The sequence below is a fragment of the Anastrepha ludens genome, chromosome 6 (assembly GCF_028408465.1).
Source record: "Anastrepha ludens isolate Willacy chromosome 6, idAnaLude1.1, whole genome shotgun sequence".
In the NCBI taxonomy this organism is placed as follows: Eukaryota; Metazoa; Arthropoda; class Insecta; order Diptera; family Tephritidae; genus Anastrepha; species Anastrepha ludens.
This window is the reverse complement of record NC_071502.1, coordinates 113,950,159-113,966,803: the sequence shown is the minus strand read 5'-3', so window position 1 is coordinate 113,966,803 and position 16,645 is coordinate 113,950,159. Positions and strand designations below refer to the sequence as shown.

The 16,645-nt window shown below is 37.5% G+C and overlaps 1 protein-coding gene across 1 annotated transcript; it reads left to right on the top strand.

The window, feature by feature from the left end:
• Positions 1–773: 773 nt before the first annotated feature.
• LOC128867250 (centrosomal protein of 131 kDa) lies at positions 774–12,261 on the top strand. The gene is made up of 14 exons (XM_054108354.1): positions 774–800; positions 867–1,181; positions 1,259–1,518; positions 1,755–3,277; positions 3,334–3,460; positions 3,574–3,711; positions 3,801–4,038; positions 4,101–4,283; positions 4,347–4,564; positions 4,626–4,851; positions 4,916–5,127; positions 5,181–5,352; positions 10,272–10,393; positions 10,454–12,261. Exons 1-14 carry the CDS (start codon positions 774–776, stop codon positions 10,584–10,586), a joined length of 3,894 nt encoding a protein of 1,297 aa, XP_053964329.1. The 3' UTR covers positions 10,587–12,261.
• Positions 12,262–16,645: the final 4,384 nt, after the last annotated feature.

Here is a 16,645-nt window from a genome sequence, read left to right as displayed (position 1 = left end):
TCTTCATATTAATATCACCGGAATGGACTAAAAACAAAACGTTCTTAGGAAGTTTGGGATTTCCTTTAAATATTTAGTACATATCGTTTCTAGAAGGCAGCACACAACACGCAACTCTTTCTTAAGTCGACTTAGCCTGCTATTATATGCAATGACAGATATTCCGCGCGTAATATGTACACGGTTCCACAAAAACTCAACGGACAACAACGCGACCCATGTTAATGGGGTAGGTTTGCATGAAAACAAGGCAATTGGAAGATATGCGTGTGTATGTGTGCGAAAAAGCGCCATAGAGAAGGGTGGTTGATGGTAGAAGAATCCTATTTACCATATTCGCGCTGACCAACTGAGTCCAACACGTGCGCAGAGTCGAAACCTACAAACATACATACCCATTTACATATGCAAAACAAAAACAAAATCAAGCACTAACAAAGGAAAATATGCCGGCTTGTTTGGGCAGGGGTTGATAGGGCTAGTCAACAAGGGAGACTCAGGCGAGTTACTAACCAACTAGTGATATGGCCAAAACAAAGCGTAGCACACCTGCTGGTGGCACGCTCAGACGCGTTTTAGTAGTCAGACGTAGGAGATGTTGTTTGTCAGCGCCAGTCAAAGGCTGACATTTAAGAAAAAAAATTTTATGAAAATTTTCATTCTACTATCAAAAATTGTACGTTTAAAAAGTGTTTAAAAAAGTGCATTAATTTCAATAAAAGAGTAAATAGAAAAAAAACGAACTAGTTTTGCATGCACTTGGTCTGTGTAGTATGGATTTATGCCTGCGAGGGTCGCAGGTAAGTATTAATATTTTTCAATGGAAAAAATTGCCAAGTTAAATTTGATTTCTTTTACGCTCGTAGATAAATTTAGTTGAGCGACAGAAACCGCGACCCAAATATAACTCACAAACAAATTTGTACCATCCAAGTGCCAACAATAACAACCACAACGGCAGTACCGCACGTGCACGTCCGCGTTCGGCCCAATTCTTCGCGAAACGCAGTCGCTCCTCACCGTTTCTAAATCGTCCACAATCGGCTGAGCCTAGCCAGTTTGGTGCTGGTGCTAGCGCTAGAGCTGGCGGTGTTGGTGGTGTTGGGCGCAATTCAACCAGCAATTTTGGTCAGTATTGTGGCCGCGGTGGCGAGTACTTGGCCCATAAGTTTGACAAGAATGTAAGTTGGCTGCTCGATTACGTCATCTTTACAAAACAAAAAAAACGAAAAAAACACCTGCTTTGTGTTCATTTTAGAAGCGCTACCATTCGATCTCTTCTTCAAGTTTGCTGAAACTATTGATTGACGAGCCGATTAAGCGTTCTTGGTTGTGTCGTGGAAGTGTCTCCTCACCGGAAACACAATCCGAGCAGAACAGCGCCAGAAAGACCTCGTCATCGTATTACGACTGCAGCAAGCGAACGCGCACCGAGTCTGCGGGTGGCAGCAGCGTGGAGAGTGAGGCATTGAGAAAACAACAGCAAGCGGGTGGGGAGAATAGTAGATTTAGTATGAGGTGAGTTTTTGCAGAATGAGCTCTGAAGCTTTGGTGATGCTGTGGAACATTAAGCCTAAAGTCTTAGAACTAACACAGTTATAACGTCCACAAGGCGTGATGCGCAGTTTTAGTTAAACGATCGCTGATTTTGGAGCGAGTAGATAAAGTCTAAGTTAACCTCGCATAAACTAAAACTGTTTCGCCCTAGTTTCACTTATTTTGTTCCTCGATTAACTCGATTTCCTTCCAAACAGTGCCTCAACTTCACGCCTGTCCAGCGCCACTTCCGCCTCCAGTTTTTCATGCGCAAAATCAGCTGGTTCCACTGCTTCGACTACATCATTGCGCGCCACAGACTATTGGCAGCCAAACACTGCATCCATACATACGCAAATGCAGCAAAAGCAGACCAAACCTGATCTTCCAGGACGCGTGTCCTTTTGCAAACCCAACACCAGCACATCGTATGAGCCGGATCTCAGTCTGAGCGACTGTGAAAATGACAAACAAAAGCCTTGCGAACTTACCACGGCTATTTCTGCACCAGGGCCCGTGACACTGCCAACTTCAGCCAGTTTCAGCAACAAACCAGAGTTTGCAGCGCCAACAATCGCCTCTAGTGAGCTGCCAACCTCGGCAGGCGCAAAAAAGTCAGTGCATTTTGGCGCGCCCGCCAATGGTGAGGGCATATTGGCTGAAACTTATGAATATCCAAAGTGTCCATCGGAGAATTGCTCGTGCAGCACACGCAGTTCGTCGACAGCGAGCAGTACACTAGACGGTGGCGCGGAGACTAAGTGCGCTTGTGACACGCCCACTTGCAAATTTAGTGCTGAGGGAATATTGAGGAGATCGAGTCTAACGGATGTGGAAGATAAACTGGATTTCACTTCAAGTGATGGTGCTCAGAAGCGAAGTGCGCCCATGGAGGAACTTAAAGTGATACGTGATTATAAAAGTGTGGTCGGTGATCAGTTGGAGAACTCAGTCGTTAAGCAAATACTTGAAGAAGACAAAGCTAAGTTTGGCAACTTCGATAACTCGAATAATACACTAGAGTTGCCCACTTACTTGGATAAGTACGTTTCGCCAACTAAATCGAATGTTTATTCCGATAAACCGAATAATTTATCCGAAACAAAACCGTTAACGAATTTCAAAAGTACCACAAAGAAGAATTTAGTAAGCAGTACTTCCAACGAGCTCAACAAAATGGATAACAACTTGGAGAACAATTTAAAGATACAGACTTCCTATGCTGGCACAAGTGAAACGGTTATCAATAACTACCTAAAAGTAGCGGCGACAACACCACTCATGACCAAGAAAAAGGAGAACAATCGTCCGAACTCGGGTGAGAAACAATTGCCAGTAAACGGTAAGAAACCAGCAACTCCAACCACAAACAATCAGCCAGCGAAGAGCAAATTGAATGGCAACGCCAAGTTAAAAAAAGCTACGAGTTTCGGAAGTTTGCGTGAGGACTCCAATCTGACAGCGTTCAATCTCGACAAGGTGGATAGCTGGATGTCTATGCATGGCGAGAGTATGCACGAGCGTAAACCGTTAGAAAAACACAAGTCGCTGGATGCGGATTTCGAGAAGCTAACAACTGATGGGTTAGAAGTCGTCGGCCAAGATGCAGACGTATTGGGGGAGCATGACGGTGAAGAACAGGCAGACAGTACGTCACAAGTATCTACGAAATCAGATGGGGAATCCACATACGACGAAATCGTATCGGTGATTAAAGAGATAGATGAGGACAAAAAGAAAGGTGAGCTTGTGTAGAGCAATTTTGTACAACGGAGGTAGTCTATGTGTTAATTTTAGATAATTACGCGGAAAGAGCTGCAAATGAATTGGAGCTCAAACTAAATGCGCAGCCGGATACTCTAGCTTTACCCTCGACGCGTAGCGAGCTGACTGCCGATTCGTCCAAGTCACCGGATAAATATAAGTAAGTTTGCGTTTTTCACGACTTCAAATTTCAGAGTTCAAATTCTCTGATGGTGGCTCGAGTTTTTATGCGAAGCAACTCTTTATACTAATATGCCTCGTCTTATTATTTAGAGACATTCTGACTTACTTAGATAATGTGGAAGACAGTTGTGATCGCACTCTGCTCGAGACGCGTCGCTCTATACCGGAATCTAATCGCTCTGAGATCGAATTCGTTGTAGAACCCGATATAGCCGAGGATGTGCCTAAGTAAATACTTCCGCGATTCAGCTAAAAGTTTCTATTACTAGTTTATTACTATATTTCCTCATTGCTTTTCTCGCTATCACTCTCATCAGGCTAGCCGATTTACTTATGCTGCCCAATCATCAGCTCGCACGTCGTGTAATTGCGCTCAGCTTGCGTGCCAACGAGCTGGCCAACGCCGTTTACCTCTCCAAAGAGCACGTGATGAAAGTGCGCACTGAGAAGCAGAAGAGCATACGTACCGAGAAGGCGAATGCGGCGAATCGTATGCGTGAACAGAAGAAGCATTACGAGGCGATTGTGAAGAGGCATCAAGGCTTCATAGAGCAAGTGAGTTCGTGGTGAGTTGATTGATTTTTTTTGGAATGACTGTCTTCCGCCATCCTTCACAGCTGCTGAAAGATAAAGGCTCGCTTTGTGAGAAAGTTGCTGCGCTCACACGTCGCTTGGAAAGTCAAAATCAGGCATGGGAACACAAGTTGGAAGCGGAGGTGGAGCGAGTTAAAGAAATTACGTTGGCAGGCGAGAAGATCAGACGTGAGCGCTGGGTGCGCGAAAACACCAAGAAAATTAAAGTATTTTTAATAATTAATTCAGCAAAGTATTTTTTTGTGAATCCTTAAACACTTCTCACGCAGGAACTGACAGTCAAAGGTCTTGAAATGGAAATCAATAAAATGACATGCAATCATCAACGTGTAATAACCGAACTAAAGCAGGCGCATCAACTACAGCTGTTGGATTCGCTCGAGGAGGCACGAGTCAAACATGAGCAGATTGAAAGCTCCATACGTGAGTCGTGCGCACAAGATCGTGAGGCGATTATAGAAAAGGAACGTTTAGCTATACGCGAGAGGTAAAATCTTTGCAGCCCACATAAATGGTTTAGAGTCGTTAAGTACCTCGACTTTTATCAGATTCGAGCGCCAATTGGAGGAGGAGCGCAAATGTTTCGATGAGCAGCGTCAAACACTCGTAGAAGAATTCAACGTCGAGCGCGCACGCCTTCAAAATGAGTTAAAGGCAAAGGAAGCTGATTTTCAGGTACGTCGGCAAGAGCTGCAGCGCGAGAAGGAAATGGAGCTGGAGCAAACGGTTGCCGAATTGCAGGAGAAAATGTTCAAGCAGGACGAAAAGTATCAGGTTGGCAGCCGTGTCTATTGGGGGATAGCAATAATTTTTGCTAAGACATCATTGTTTCTTTCAGAATCGCATCAATACAATCGAAAAGCAATACGAAGCTGACTTTGAGCTGTGGAAACGGGACTATGCGAATGAGTGCAAAATGGCGCAAGCGGAAAAAGAGAATGCAATCAGGCAACATTACCGCGCCGAGCGCGATCGACAAATAGATGCCATCGTCAGTCGTATGGATGCGGAGGCACTAAAGAATGCCGACGAACATGAGACGAAATTGAAGTGAGTGCGAATCGTAAGGTGTTAAGCTTGGTAGCTAATATCTTTTTTTACAGTCGTTTGAAGGAGAAGTACGAAAAGGACTTGGAGCTGGTTGAAAATGCTGAGCATTTGCTGCGTGAGAAGTTCACAGAGACACGGAGCTCTTTAGCGGAAGCGGATGCACAAGTGCGGAACTCAGAAGCGGAGATAAAGCAGTTGAAAATGGAGTTGGAGCACAGCAAAAAGGTGAGTTGTGGGGGAGAAACTGAAGAAGAGATTTAGGTAAAAAATAGAATAATGCACGTGGGAAGGAAATTTCACGAATTTCTCCACGTTCCGGTTTCTTATTTATATTGTCCATAACGGCATTAATTCAGGCCTTCAGAGAAGAAATGGTGTTATGAGGGTGTTTCCTGGTTTCAACTGAATTAAGGTCTGAGGAGTAAGACGGCCATAAGTTCATGGAAGTTTTTAGCCATCCGCTTTGTGTTTTTAGCCATCCGCTTTCAGTGAAGGAGCAGAGTCTTGCTGAAAGATGTATTGGCTATCACAGCGTTAACTAATCATCCCGGCTTTCACTACTGTCTCTAGAACCTCGATATATGCAGCAGAATTCACTCGAAAACCTTGAGTAGGGAAGTGTGGTGGTATGAAATGTCCTTTGCAGCTCACAACACTCAAAACTGTAACAGTGGTTGGAAACTTCGTGAGCATGACAACAGGAACCTTTATAGAATTGGAACATAGCCAAGAAGGAGTTTCGACTAGATAACTCGGTGTGCTCGACATAAACTGTCTTCTACACATAACGTGGAATTTACAATGGATATCTTTATGGACAACTGGACGGATAAGATCCTCAGAAACATTACGTTTCATTGCAAGGGCCCTCTTTGATTTTGAAGGGTCCTTGGCAATGAACGCTCGCACTTGTTGAATAAATCCTGCAGATCGGACAGTGTCAGAAGGTTCCTCGTGTTTTTGCGCCTGACGCTTCCAATTTACGGCGAAGCTTAGCAGCGAATGAACTGAGCACTTAAGAAAACCTTAAGATTAAGATTTCTAAATCAGTGCGATTTCCACTTATAGAGATGATAACTGTATGTCTCTTCATCTCTTGAGTTAAGTTGTAGCTTTCCAAAGCTCGGGCCCAGCCTGTTCTTCCACTCCCTTCTGCAGCCATCAAAGCCACGGTGAGCAAATGGGTTACTCTAACCCACAAGCGAGCTTAGCAGGCTGAGAGAGGCTGCAGATGGACAAAACTGATGTTAACTGTCATGTCCGACCGACTGCCACTAAGCAGAAGGGACTGTAGGAGGCTGGTTGGACTGATGACGAGCACCTTCTATGAGCAATGCACATGGAAAAGGTGGGCATCTCAGACAGTGCACTCTGCCCAGCATGTGGAGAGGAGGATGAGACGGCGAACCACTTCTTGTGCGTCTGCCCCACCTTCGCTCGAATCAGGCTTGGGGTCTTTGGCACTGATGTGTTAAGAAGCGACCACCTTGGCTCCTTGGCACCACAAGATCTACTTAGATTTTTTCGCAGGTCGAGTAGATTTAAAGAAAATCAAAAGGGAATCCGAGTGCAGTAAAATGGACTTGATTGTGTCTCAGTGCTGTACTTGCTAGTCTGTCCCGACAAAAAAGTCCTCCATGTCTTCATGTCTTATCTGAAAAAAGCGAAAAGAAAAATAAATTTAGGTACATAAATAAATATACAGACATATGGATGTGTACGAGTATGCAACCCAGAAACTACTCCCTCAAATTCAAACAAACTCCATACACGCATTCATTCATTTCATACGGCCCCATCAAAAGTAAAGCGTCGATATACAGATGCACATACATATCAACAGCTTTCAAACAATGGATAAAATTCCAAAACGCATTCATTCAAAGCATCCGTCTCTTTTATAGCTGAGCCACAATAGATGATTAATTGGAAAATGACATTCCGGCGTGGTTGCGCATATTGGACATTGCCACCACTTCACTTCTGTTTATGTACAAGGAGTTTGGTAATACATAGAAGAGACAGATGTTTTGCATAAAGATAGTTTGGAATTCACTTAATCAGAAAGTCAGGTGACTAGCATATAGCACTAAGAACACGCGCTGGGTAATAAGTTGTTCCTGTTCTGCAGTTGCCAGAAAACTTCAATGAAATACACTTGGAAATTGTAGAACCTGTCCAGATAAGACTAGTAGGTAGACAGCACAAAAAATTTATATTTTTTGATTGGAACAGAAAGGTGATCAAGTAATGCTGCAAGTACATCTGGAGTAGCAAATTTTTTTTAGATCAAAGTTATAGTTCAGCACGTCACAATTCCTGTTTTATTCTAATGTGTCAAAGCTATAAAATTTTGATCATAGAAGCCTTTATATTGCGTGGAAAAGTATTATAAGTCGATTTCCGATATAAACATTATTGTCAATATTTTGCAGTAGAATTTTAAGAGTATTATTTTTGTGGAACTTTTTAACCCTTCACTTCGCTTTTTACGGGTCAATTTTACCCCTTTAGTAAGAAAAGTTGAAAGAGTCCCTTTTTATTAAGATATTATATTATATATACCTATATATAATTGGGACGTACACCCATTTTGGGTGTTTGGCCGAGCTCCTCCTCCTATTTGTGGTATGCGTCTTGATGTTGTTCCACAAATGGAGGGACCTACAGTTTTAAGCCGACTCCGAACGGCAGATATTTTTATGAGGAGCTTTTTCGTGGCAGAAATACACTCGGAGGTTTGCCATTGCCTGCCGATATTAGAGGACTAAAATATTCTACGAAAATATCATATTTGTCAGAAAATTTTGGTGGAGGTGACTAGATCAGCCAATACTAGACTGCTATACTAGACTAGATAGTCAATATAAGCGAATACGTGTAATTGAGATAATTATACGGAGCATTCAATTTCATAAATTTTTTTTATAAGTTTTTTTTCGCTACATTTTTTTATGACTTCTTCATTATAATCTTTTATACATTTTTTTTCATTTTTTAAACAATTTTCTTTTCAGAATTTTTTCATAATTATTTTTTATACATTTTTTCTTGAATTTTTCTCATAAATTTCTATAAATTTTTTTCATGCATTTTTTATAATTTTTGTTTTAGATAAAGTTTTCCCATGCATTTTTTCATAATTTTATTTTTCGATACATTTTTTCATACATTTTTTGTATACTTTTGTGTCATGCATTTTTTATAATTTTTGTTTTTGATAAAGTGGTTCCATGCATTTTTTTTCGATGCATTTTTTCATGAATTTTTCATTAATATTTTTTATATATTTTTTTAATAATTTTGTTTTTTTAATTTTTCAAATAAAGTTTTTTCAGAATTTTCCTTTAATATTTTTTATAAATTTTTTCTTGGATTTTTTTATAAATTTTGTTTATACATTTTTTTATAAACTTTTTTGATACAAAAATGTATGAGTGTAAATGTTAAATGCATAAAGATTTTTATCTGTTTTTTAAATATTTGTAAAAATTTTTTTTGATAAATTTTTCTCATGAATTTTTTCATAAATATGTTTTATAAATATTTTAATACAGTTTTTTTATACATTTTTTGAAAAAATATTTTCATAAAGATTTTTCAAAGTTTTTATATTTTTTCATGAAGTTTTTAATACAGTTTTTTATAGAATGTTTAAAAAATTTTTCATAAAGATTTTTTCAAAGATTTGGTTTTGTAAATTTTCATGAACTTTTTCGTTAATATGAGTACTTTTTATACATTTTTTTCATGAATATTTTCACACATTTCTTTCATGAATTTTTTAATAAATTTGTTTTATACATTTCTTTCATGAATTTTTTATAATTTTGTTTTGATACATTTTTTAAATGCATAAAGATTTTTATGTTTTTTTTAAGTATTTGTAAACATGTTTTTTGATAAATTTTTCAGGAATTTTTTCATATATATGTTTTATAATTTTCTTAATAAAATTTTTTTTGTACAGTTTTTTATACATTTTTTCATAAAGATTTTTAAAATTTTTTTTCTAAAGTTTTGTCATGAATTTTTTCGTTTTTCATGAATATTTGCATAAATTTTTGTCATGCATTTTTTTATACAATTTTTTATAAATTTTTTCATAAAGATTTTTCCAATTTTTTTTTTTTAAATTTTCGTCATGAACTTTTTCGTTAATTCGAGTATTTTTTTAACATTTTTTTCATGAAAATTTTCATACATTTTTTTTATCAATTTTTTTATACAATTTTTTATAAATTTTTTCATAAAGATTTTTCAAGTTTTTGTTTTGTAAATTTTCGCCATGAATTATTTCGTAAGTGCGAGTATTTTTTATACATTTTTTCATGAATTTTTTTTTAATTTTTTTTTATACATTTTTTTTATAAATTTTTTTCATAAATCTTTTTTGTAAATTTTTTTCATGAGTTTTTTCATAAATACTCTCTTCCCATCAAACACTTCTCATGATTCACAGTAGGACCTTCCGGAAGCCAATGGCATTGAAAGCGCAAATATTTTGTTTATTTTTCCAGTAAAGTTTAATCATATATATCGCACCCTAAATACAAAAGGGGCACAACTCAAAATGTTCCACACTCGAGCTTGACTTGTTTACAGTAGCACAGAAAACAAACTATGTGAAATATCACGCTGAAATTTGCCATGTAAGCTTATAACACTCCTACCAAAAAACAAAAAATTTATTTTTGCCATATGTCATCCGCGAACCCTTTTATTGATAACGTCTCGCTCATATTTGAGCAGAAGGTACATTTTGAGTTGTGACCCTTTTGTATTTAGGGTGCGATATATTCTTTCATGACTTTTTCGACAATGTATTTTTTTTATAAATTTTTTCATGCAGTTTTCCATAAATATGTTTTTATGAATTTTTTCCAAAATATTTTTTATAAATTGTTTTATTAAATTTTTCATAAATATTTTTAATAAATTAAAAAAAAAAATTTTATACAATTTTATAAAAATTTTTTTTTGATATTTTTGTTAAACATTGTTTTGTTAATTTTTTTGACGTGTTTTTTTATAAATTTGTTTTCATAAATTTTTTTCATGAATTTTTCTATAAAATTTTTTTATAAATTTTTCATAATTTTTTTTCATTCGATTGTCAAACTTTTTTTGCCTTTATTCTCCAGATGTGCAACGATTTTCTGGCCGAACGCGATCAACTTCGTGATAATTTGCGCAATGAAGTGCAGAGCGAGGTGTCGGCTATCAAATCAGAGCGTGACAATGAGATACAAAAGATACATAAAAGGTAAGAAATTGAAGAAAAATGCATTAAAAAGAATTTTGTTTATACTTTTTCCCTCCAAAGGGTGCAGCAAGCGATTGAGAAAAAAGATGCCACCATTGACTTGCTGCAGAAAGAAAATGGTAGTCTGCGTGAGCGTTGTCTCAAGCTGGAGGCGGTTATAAGGCAGCAAAGGAAGGATTATTGTGTGAAGTAAAATAGAGATTTATTAAGATGAGCAATTCACTAGAAAGAATGTGAGACGGGAAAAATATTAATTAGTGGTAAAAAATACGTATATTTGAAGAGGCAGTGAACTATTCCAATAAAGAGGAAAGCCGTAAAAAATTCTAAAACTGAAAGTCAGACAGCTATGAGTTCTCAATATCAATGCAAGAATTCATCATTTACTTTATGTTGCTTCAATCAACTTTCTATACAATAGAAAAGCATACTTATATACGAGGGTGGGCTGAAAATTTTACGGTTTGATAACTTAAAACATTTTTTTGGACTTTTTTAGATTTTATTTTCAATCGCGCGTAATACACTTTTCATGACGGTGTTCTATTACAGTAATACTATTTTATAGGGTGTGATGTAACAAGTTGCTCAAAATGCGTAAATGCGGTATTGCTGATTTCCTCGTTGTCTATAATTTTTTCGATTCATTTGCCATTTTCGAGGTTATGAAGCAAATTTTCGTCACCTTGTACTAAAACTGGTTGTGCGAGTTACTCGAACTTCAATTAGTTGATTTTAGCCATCGCAAAGAATGACGTATCGGATTTTCAATGCAATTTTTGATTGAGTGTTAGAAAGTACGACACCCTACTGTCACAGGGGCTTTCCAAGTACAAATGTTGTTACAAAATATATCCCATATGCAGTTAATATCACAGTATCACTCACCTTAATTGTTTTTTAGATTTTTTCGATCATTTATAATTTTTGCAAATGGCGTCAGACAGCTTCAATATACAAACAGACAAACAATGGAACGCATAATGGTGAAAGTAAAGATTTCCATCATTCGAAATTCTTTATTTTATTTAGTAAAAAAGTTTTTTTAAAAACAGAATTAGATGATTAGTTTTGCGCCACCTTGTATTTAATAGCTGCATATGATGGAGAAGACTATTTTAGTGTGAAATCCATTACTACTTTTACTTGAAGTAGTGCGAAGTCTTAAAAATTGAAGTATTGCCTAACACACGTTTCTTGGATTTCCAATTATTCACATAAGCAATCAGTGTCTATTCTTAACACGTTGACTGCCGAGCGAAATTTGCTGGTTATCACACAGCGCCGCAAGTGTGCATCACATATTTATATTTGAATTGTCATACATTATATATATATATCCTGTTATATGTTTTCAATTTTAAAATCAAACGACAGAAAATATAATTGACGCAATATTACACCAAAAACAATGCGCCGGCACCCATTGCCCGGCGCGGCAGTCAACGTGTTAATAACGCATCAAACGAATGATAAAAGAGCAATTGGCCTGAAAATTGTTACGCAAGCTAGTCAGAGATAGTCTTTTAGTATGGCAGTAAAAAATTAAAGCTGGTGGCGTCACTTCTGCATCAGACCGCAAACTTTTTACCCCACCCTCGTATGTGAAAGTTGGCCAATAATGTTGTTCTAATATTATAATGTACACATAATAAGATTCGATTAAAAATTCGGATGCAAATAATTAATTTTAAAATGAAAGTAAAATACAGCTAAATATCCGATCTCTAGTATTTCAGAACTATTGAATTTTTTGGCATCTGTTAAACTGATGGACCATAACTTTTCTTTATTATCATATTTTAATTCTTCTGACTGAGTTAAAAGAATATTAAGTTCCTTAGAGTTTCTTAATGATTTAAAAACTGCACTTTTTAATTCACTTAACTTAATTCTTATTTCATAAGTTAGTATGAATAATCGCGCATTTCTTAGTTTTGACCAACTTTTCCTTAAATATACGAATATGTATACATTTGTATGTATGAAAATATTATTATTTTTGTAAAACAAAATATTTTCACAATAAAAGCGCGAATAATTGAAATTCGCGAAAAATAAAAATTTAAAAAAAAAACAAAAAAAAAAAAACAGGAAAAACAAAACAAGTCCAAGATTTGCTCTTCGATTATTTATTTTATATTATTTACAAACATTTAGAAATATTTTATACAGCTTTAATTTCATTTCATTTTTTCAACGTAGTAAATCTACTTTTTTATTTTAAATATTTACTTATTTATTTCAAGGCGAATCAATTAAAGGTGGTGTTGGTAAATCTGTGGCTGTCAGCACAGAAGGAAACAAGGCGATTTCATTTCTACTTTGCCAGTACTTTGCCGTGACAATCAAATGTACAAAATATTGTTGTTGGTCTAGTACCCCACCTCTAATGAATGCGCCTTGATTTATTTAGATGACTGTAAGCAGGACTGTAAGAAAATATTCCAAAACTAAAGGTACATTTAAAGGAATACAACGTGTAACATGTTGGTGGGTCGCAAGATCAAACTCTTTTTTCGCCTTCAAGTGGTAATACTGTTAACCGAATGGGGAAAAGTGGATACCTCCATGGAAGCACTAGTTTCAAAGAAAGGGGCTGGTTATTAGGTTGACACCCTAATATAAGTTTAAAAAATAATTGTCACGAACTCTACACAGCCTTGGATAGGAAACAATAATCAACGATATTGACCCTCGTAATGTTTATTATAAAAGTAGTGGCGATGACGGGGTACCGACTGAATTACTAAAATATGGTGGAATAGAGTTGGCACAATATCTACAAAACCTAATAATAAAAATATTATTAACAAGCCCAGCGACGCTCCTTGCAACTATTGACGAAAATAAAACGACGATCTGTACGAATAGTACAGCAAAAACACTAGTCAAGACAACAATGCAATGCATTAAGATAGGTTGCAACGCATCTATGCCTAAAATAGATAAGAACAAAAAAAGAAATGCTGTATACTGGTGGACACATGAGATCGCAGAACTTAGAGATATGTGCATTCACAAGCGTAGAAGGTATACTAGAGCCAGAAGATTGGGCCCTGCGATAACGGAATCCGAAGAATACAAAAAGAGCAGAAAAGAGTTGAGGAAAGCTATAAACCAAAGCAAAAAAGACAAATGGGAAGAGCTACGAAACGATCTAAACAATAACCCATGGGGGTTGGGCTACAAAATCGTTATGAAAACGATAGGGGCCAAATCCCCTGCTGCTGATATGGAAACCGAAATGGTAAGCAAAATAGTCGACACATTCTTCCCAACACACTGTGCTGAGAGGGAAGAACTCGAGTATGAAACAACGGAACCTGTCCCATTCACAGAAGAAGAACTTATGGATGCTGCAAAAGCAATGAAATGCAATAAAGCGCCAGGACCTGATGGCATAGTTGCAGAAATATTGAAACTATTGGCAATCGAACGCCCTCTTTTGCTGCTAAACATGTACAACGCATGCCTAAAAGAAGGAATTTTTCCAGAAATATGGAAAAAACAAAAACTAGTACTAATCAGTAAGGGAAAGGGAGACCCAACGTTAGCGTCCGCTTATAGGCCGTTATGTATGCTGGATAGCGCAGGAAAACTCTTTGAGAAACTGATAAAGCATAGGCTTAGCGAAGCCGTAGAGAACAGCGGCGGCCTCTCCGACAGACAGTACGGTTTTAGAAGTGGCAGATCTACCTTAGGAGCCATCCAAGATTAAATCAGGTGATGATCCGAGTATAGACATGGCTAGAAGACCATGGATTAAAGCTGGCCACAGAGAAAACAGAGCTAATCTTCTAACGAACAGACGTATCCCATTAGAAGTAGACATACAAGTACTCGATGCCACTTTATCGACAAAAAGGGTGGTCAAGTACCTAGGAGTGCAATTAGACACAAGGCTAACCTACCGGGCGTATATAAATCATGCTGCCACAAGAGCTGGCAAAGTAAGCGGCATGTTAAGTAAGTTCATGGCCAACCTTGGAGGTCCAACGCAGAACAAGCGAAAACTTTTAATGGACACGACGAACTCGATTCTCTTATACGGATGCGAAATATGGGCAGATACGCTAAGGGTGCAATGCCGGCGGAAAACTTTGCAATCTGTGTAACGCACCTGCGCTCTCAGAGTGGCTTCGTCATACAGAACAGTATCTGAAGAAGCGGTGTTAATTATCAGCGGAACCATCCCTATAGATATTCTAGCACAAGAGCGCCAACGGAAATGGGAGGCAAAGAACACAGGAATCCCAGTACCATGCTTCTCCGATATTAGAGTTCAAACGCTCACACTTTGGCAGGCAAGATAGAACTCTGAACGGTATGGTAGATGGACAGCGAGACTAATACCCGATCTAAAAAAGTGGGTAGAAAGAAAGCACGGTGAGGTTAACTATTACCTCACACAGTTTTTGTCCGGATATGAGTCCTTTCGCAAGTATTTGTGGCGAATGGGTAAAGTGAGCCAACCAAACTGCAACGAGCTATTGGTGTATTTACACCTGAAGAAATTATCGAGAAAATAATGATAGACGAAGAAAAATGAAATGCAGTCTCAAATTTCGTGGAGGATATTATCCGAAAAAAGAAGCGCGAAATGGAAAGTTATGCTGAAGAGCATTGAGCATACATTTCTCAAAACAGGCGGTCCTGGACGCAGGGTGAGTAGGTAAGTCTCCTTCTTAGAACGCCGTCTTGGCCCTCTACCTCGAAGCAATGTGCGAGCAGTCCCGGGGAGGAGGGAAAAATCCAACAGAAGAGGAGGGTTTTTTTTAGTAGAATCACCATACACGTAGTAGCGACGGTTCCTATATGGTGCGTAGGCATTTTTAACCCAAACTCACCACCAAAAAAAAAAAAAAACAATTACAATAATAAAAATGTGGGAAATCAACACCTTACCTACAGAATGGTAAAAAACATTATTGTTCCAAAATCTGGAGAATACATCTACATAGCTGGACTGATAATGCTGAAAAAACTAAATATATGGTCCGATCAAGATCAAACATTGCATACATTGATCTGGAGTGTGGGACATACACATTCCAATGTGTAAATGAGTTCACCTATTTGGGCATTACATTATCATCCAACCAAGACATGTCGGTAGCAATCAATGACAGAATACGAGCAGCCAACAAAGCATGTAATGCTAATCTAAAGTTGCTCAGATCGAAAATATTATCGCGTGAGCAAAAATTAAGAATGTATAAAGCACTAATACGACCTGTGCTTACATATGGCTGTGAACTATGGACGCTGAAAGCTAACGAGGTAAAACAGTTAATGTACCATACTTTGAAAGAAGAGTGCTCTGAAAGATCTATTGCCCGCTTTGACTGGCAGGCGGCACTTATCGCACAATACCGAACTGGAACGCATAGTTAAGAAAGAAACTATAATAAGATTTATTAAGTCTCAACGACTTAGAAGGCTGGGACATGTGGCTAGAATACCAAGGGAGTGATCAACGAGAAAGGCACTCGATCTGCGCCCAATTGGAGAAAGGTGGACCGAGGAAAAGGTGGCTAGAAGATGTGGAAGCTGATCTTAGGAAAATGCGCGTGCAATGTTGGAGGGAAGTGGCTGGAGGGTGTGACAAGGAGCTGTGAAGGAAGTAACGGTTCACCAAGAACTGTGACGCTAAGAAGAAGAAGAAAGCTACATTTACATGGTATAAATACTTCACAGGCCTTATGAATGGTTGCTACTCTAGAATGATGTGGCTATACCCTACCATAGGCAAGTTAATGATATTGCGCGTTATGCCATTTTTTGTATGTTAATTAAATGAAAATCCTCCAAATATCTTATTTTGATAATGTGGAGTTTATGAATTTATACCGGTAAAATCTTTATAACTTCTCCCATGAAATTTCTTATACAATTTCGAAATAGTAAATAGCTTTTTTCATTTCTTGTGTATTTTTTTTTTAATTTCTTATTTTGGTTTTTTTGTTGTTTTGTATTTTTCATATCAACGTCAAACGCTATTTTAAAATAAAATTAGGAAGCAGCTCAAAGCCTTCGTTGCTAGCGCTGCGTTATACTTTTGTTTATTTACCAATTCTATTGTTATTTAAGCTTAAAAAAAAAAAATTAGGTGGCCCCACTTAATGGCATTACCAGCCATGTTAGCCATTTAACTTTTGCTGGTACTCGGACAACTTCATGGAAATATACAAGGTGAAATGAAAAATAAACAAGACTGGCGGCATAAAAATGTTTTTGATGGCGTCATCT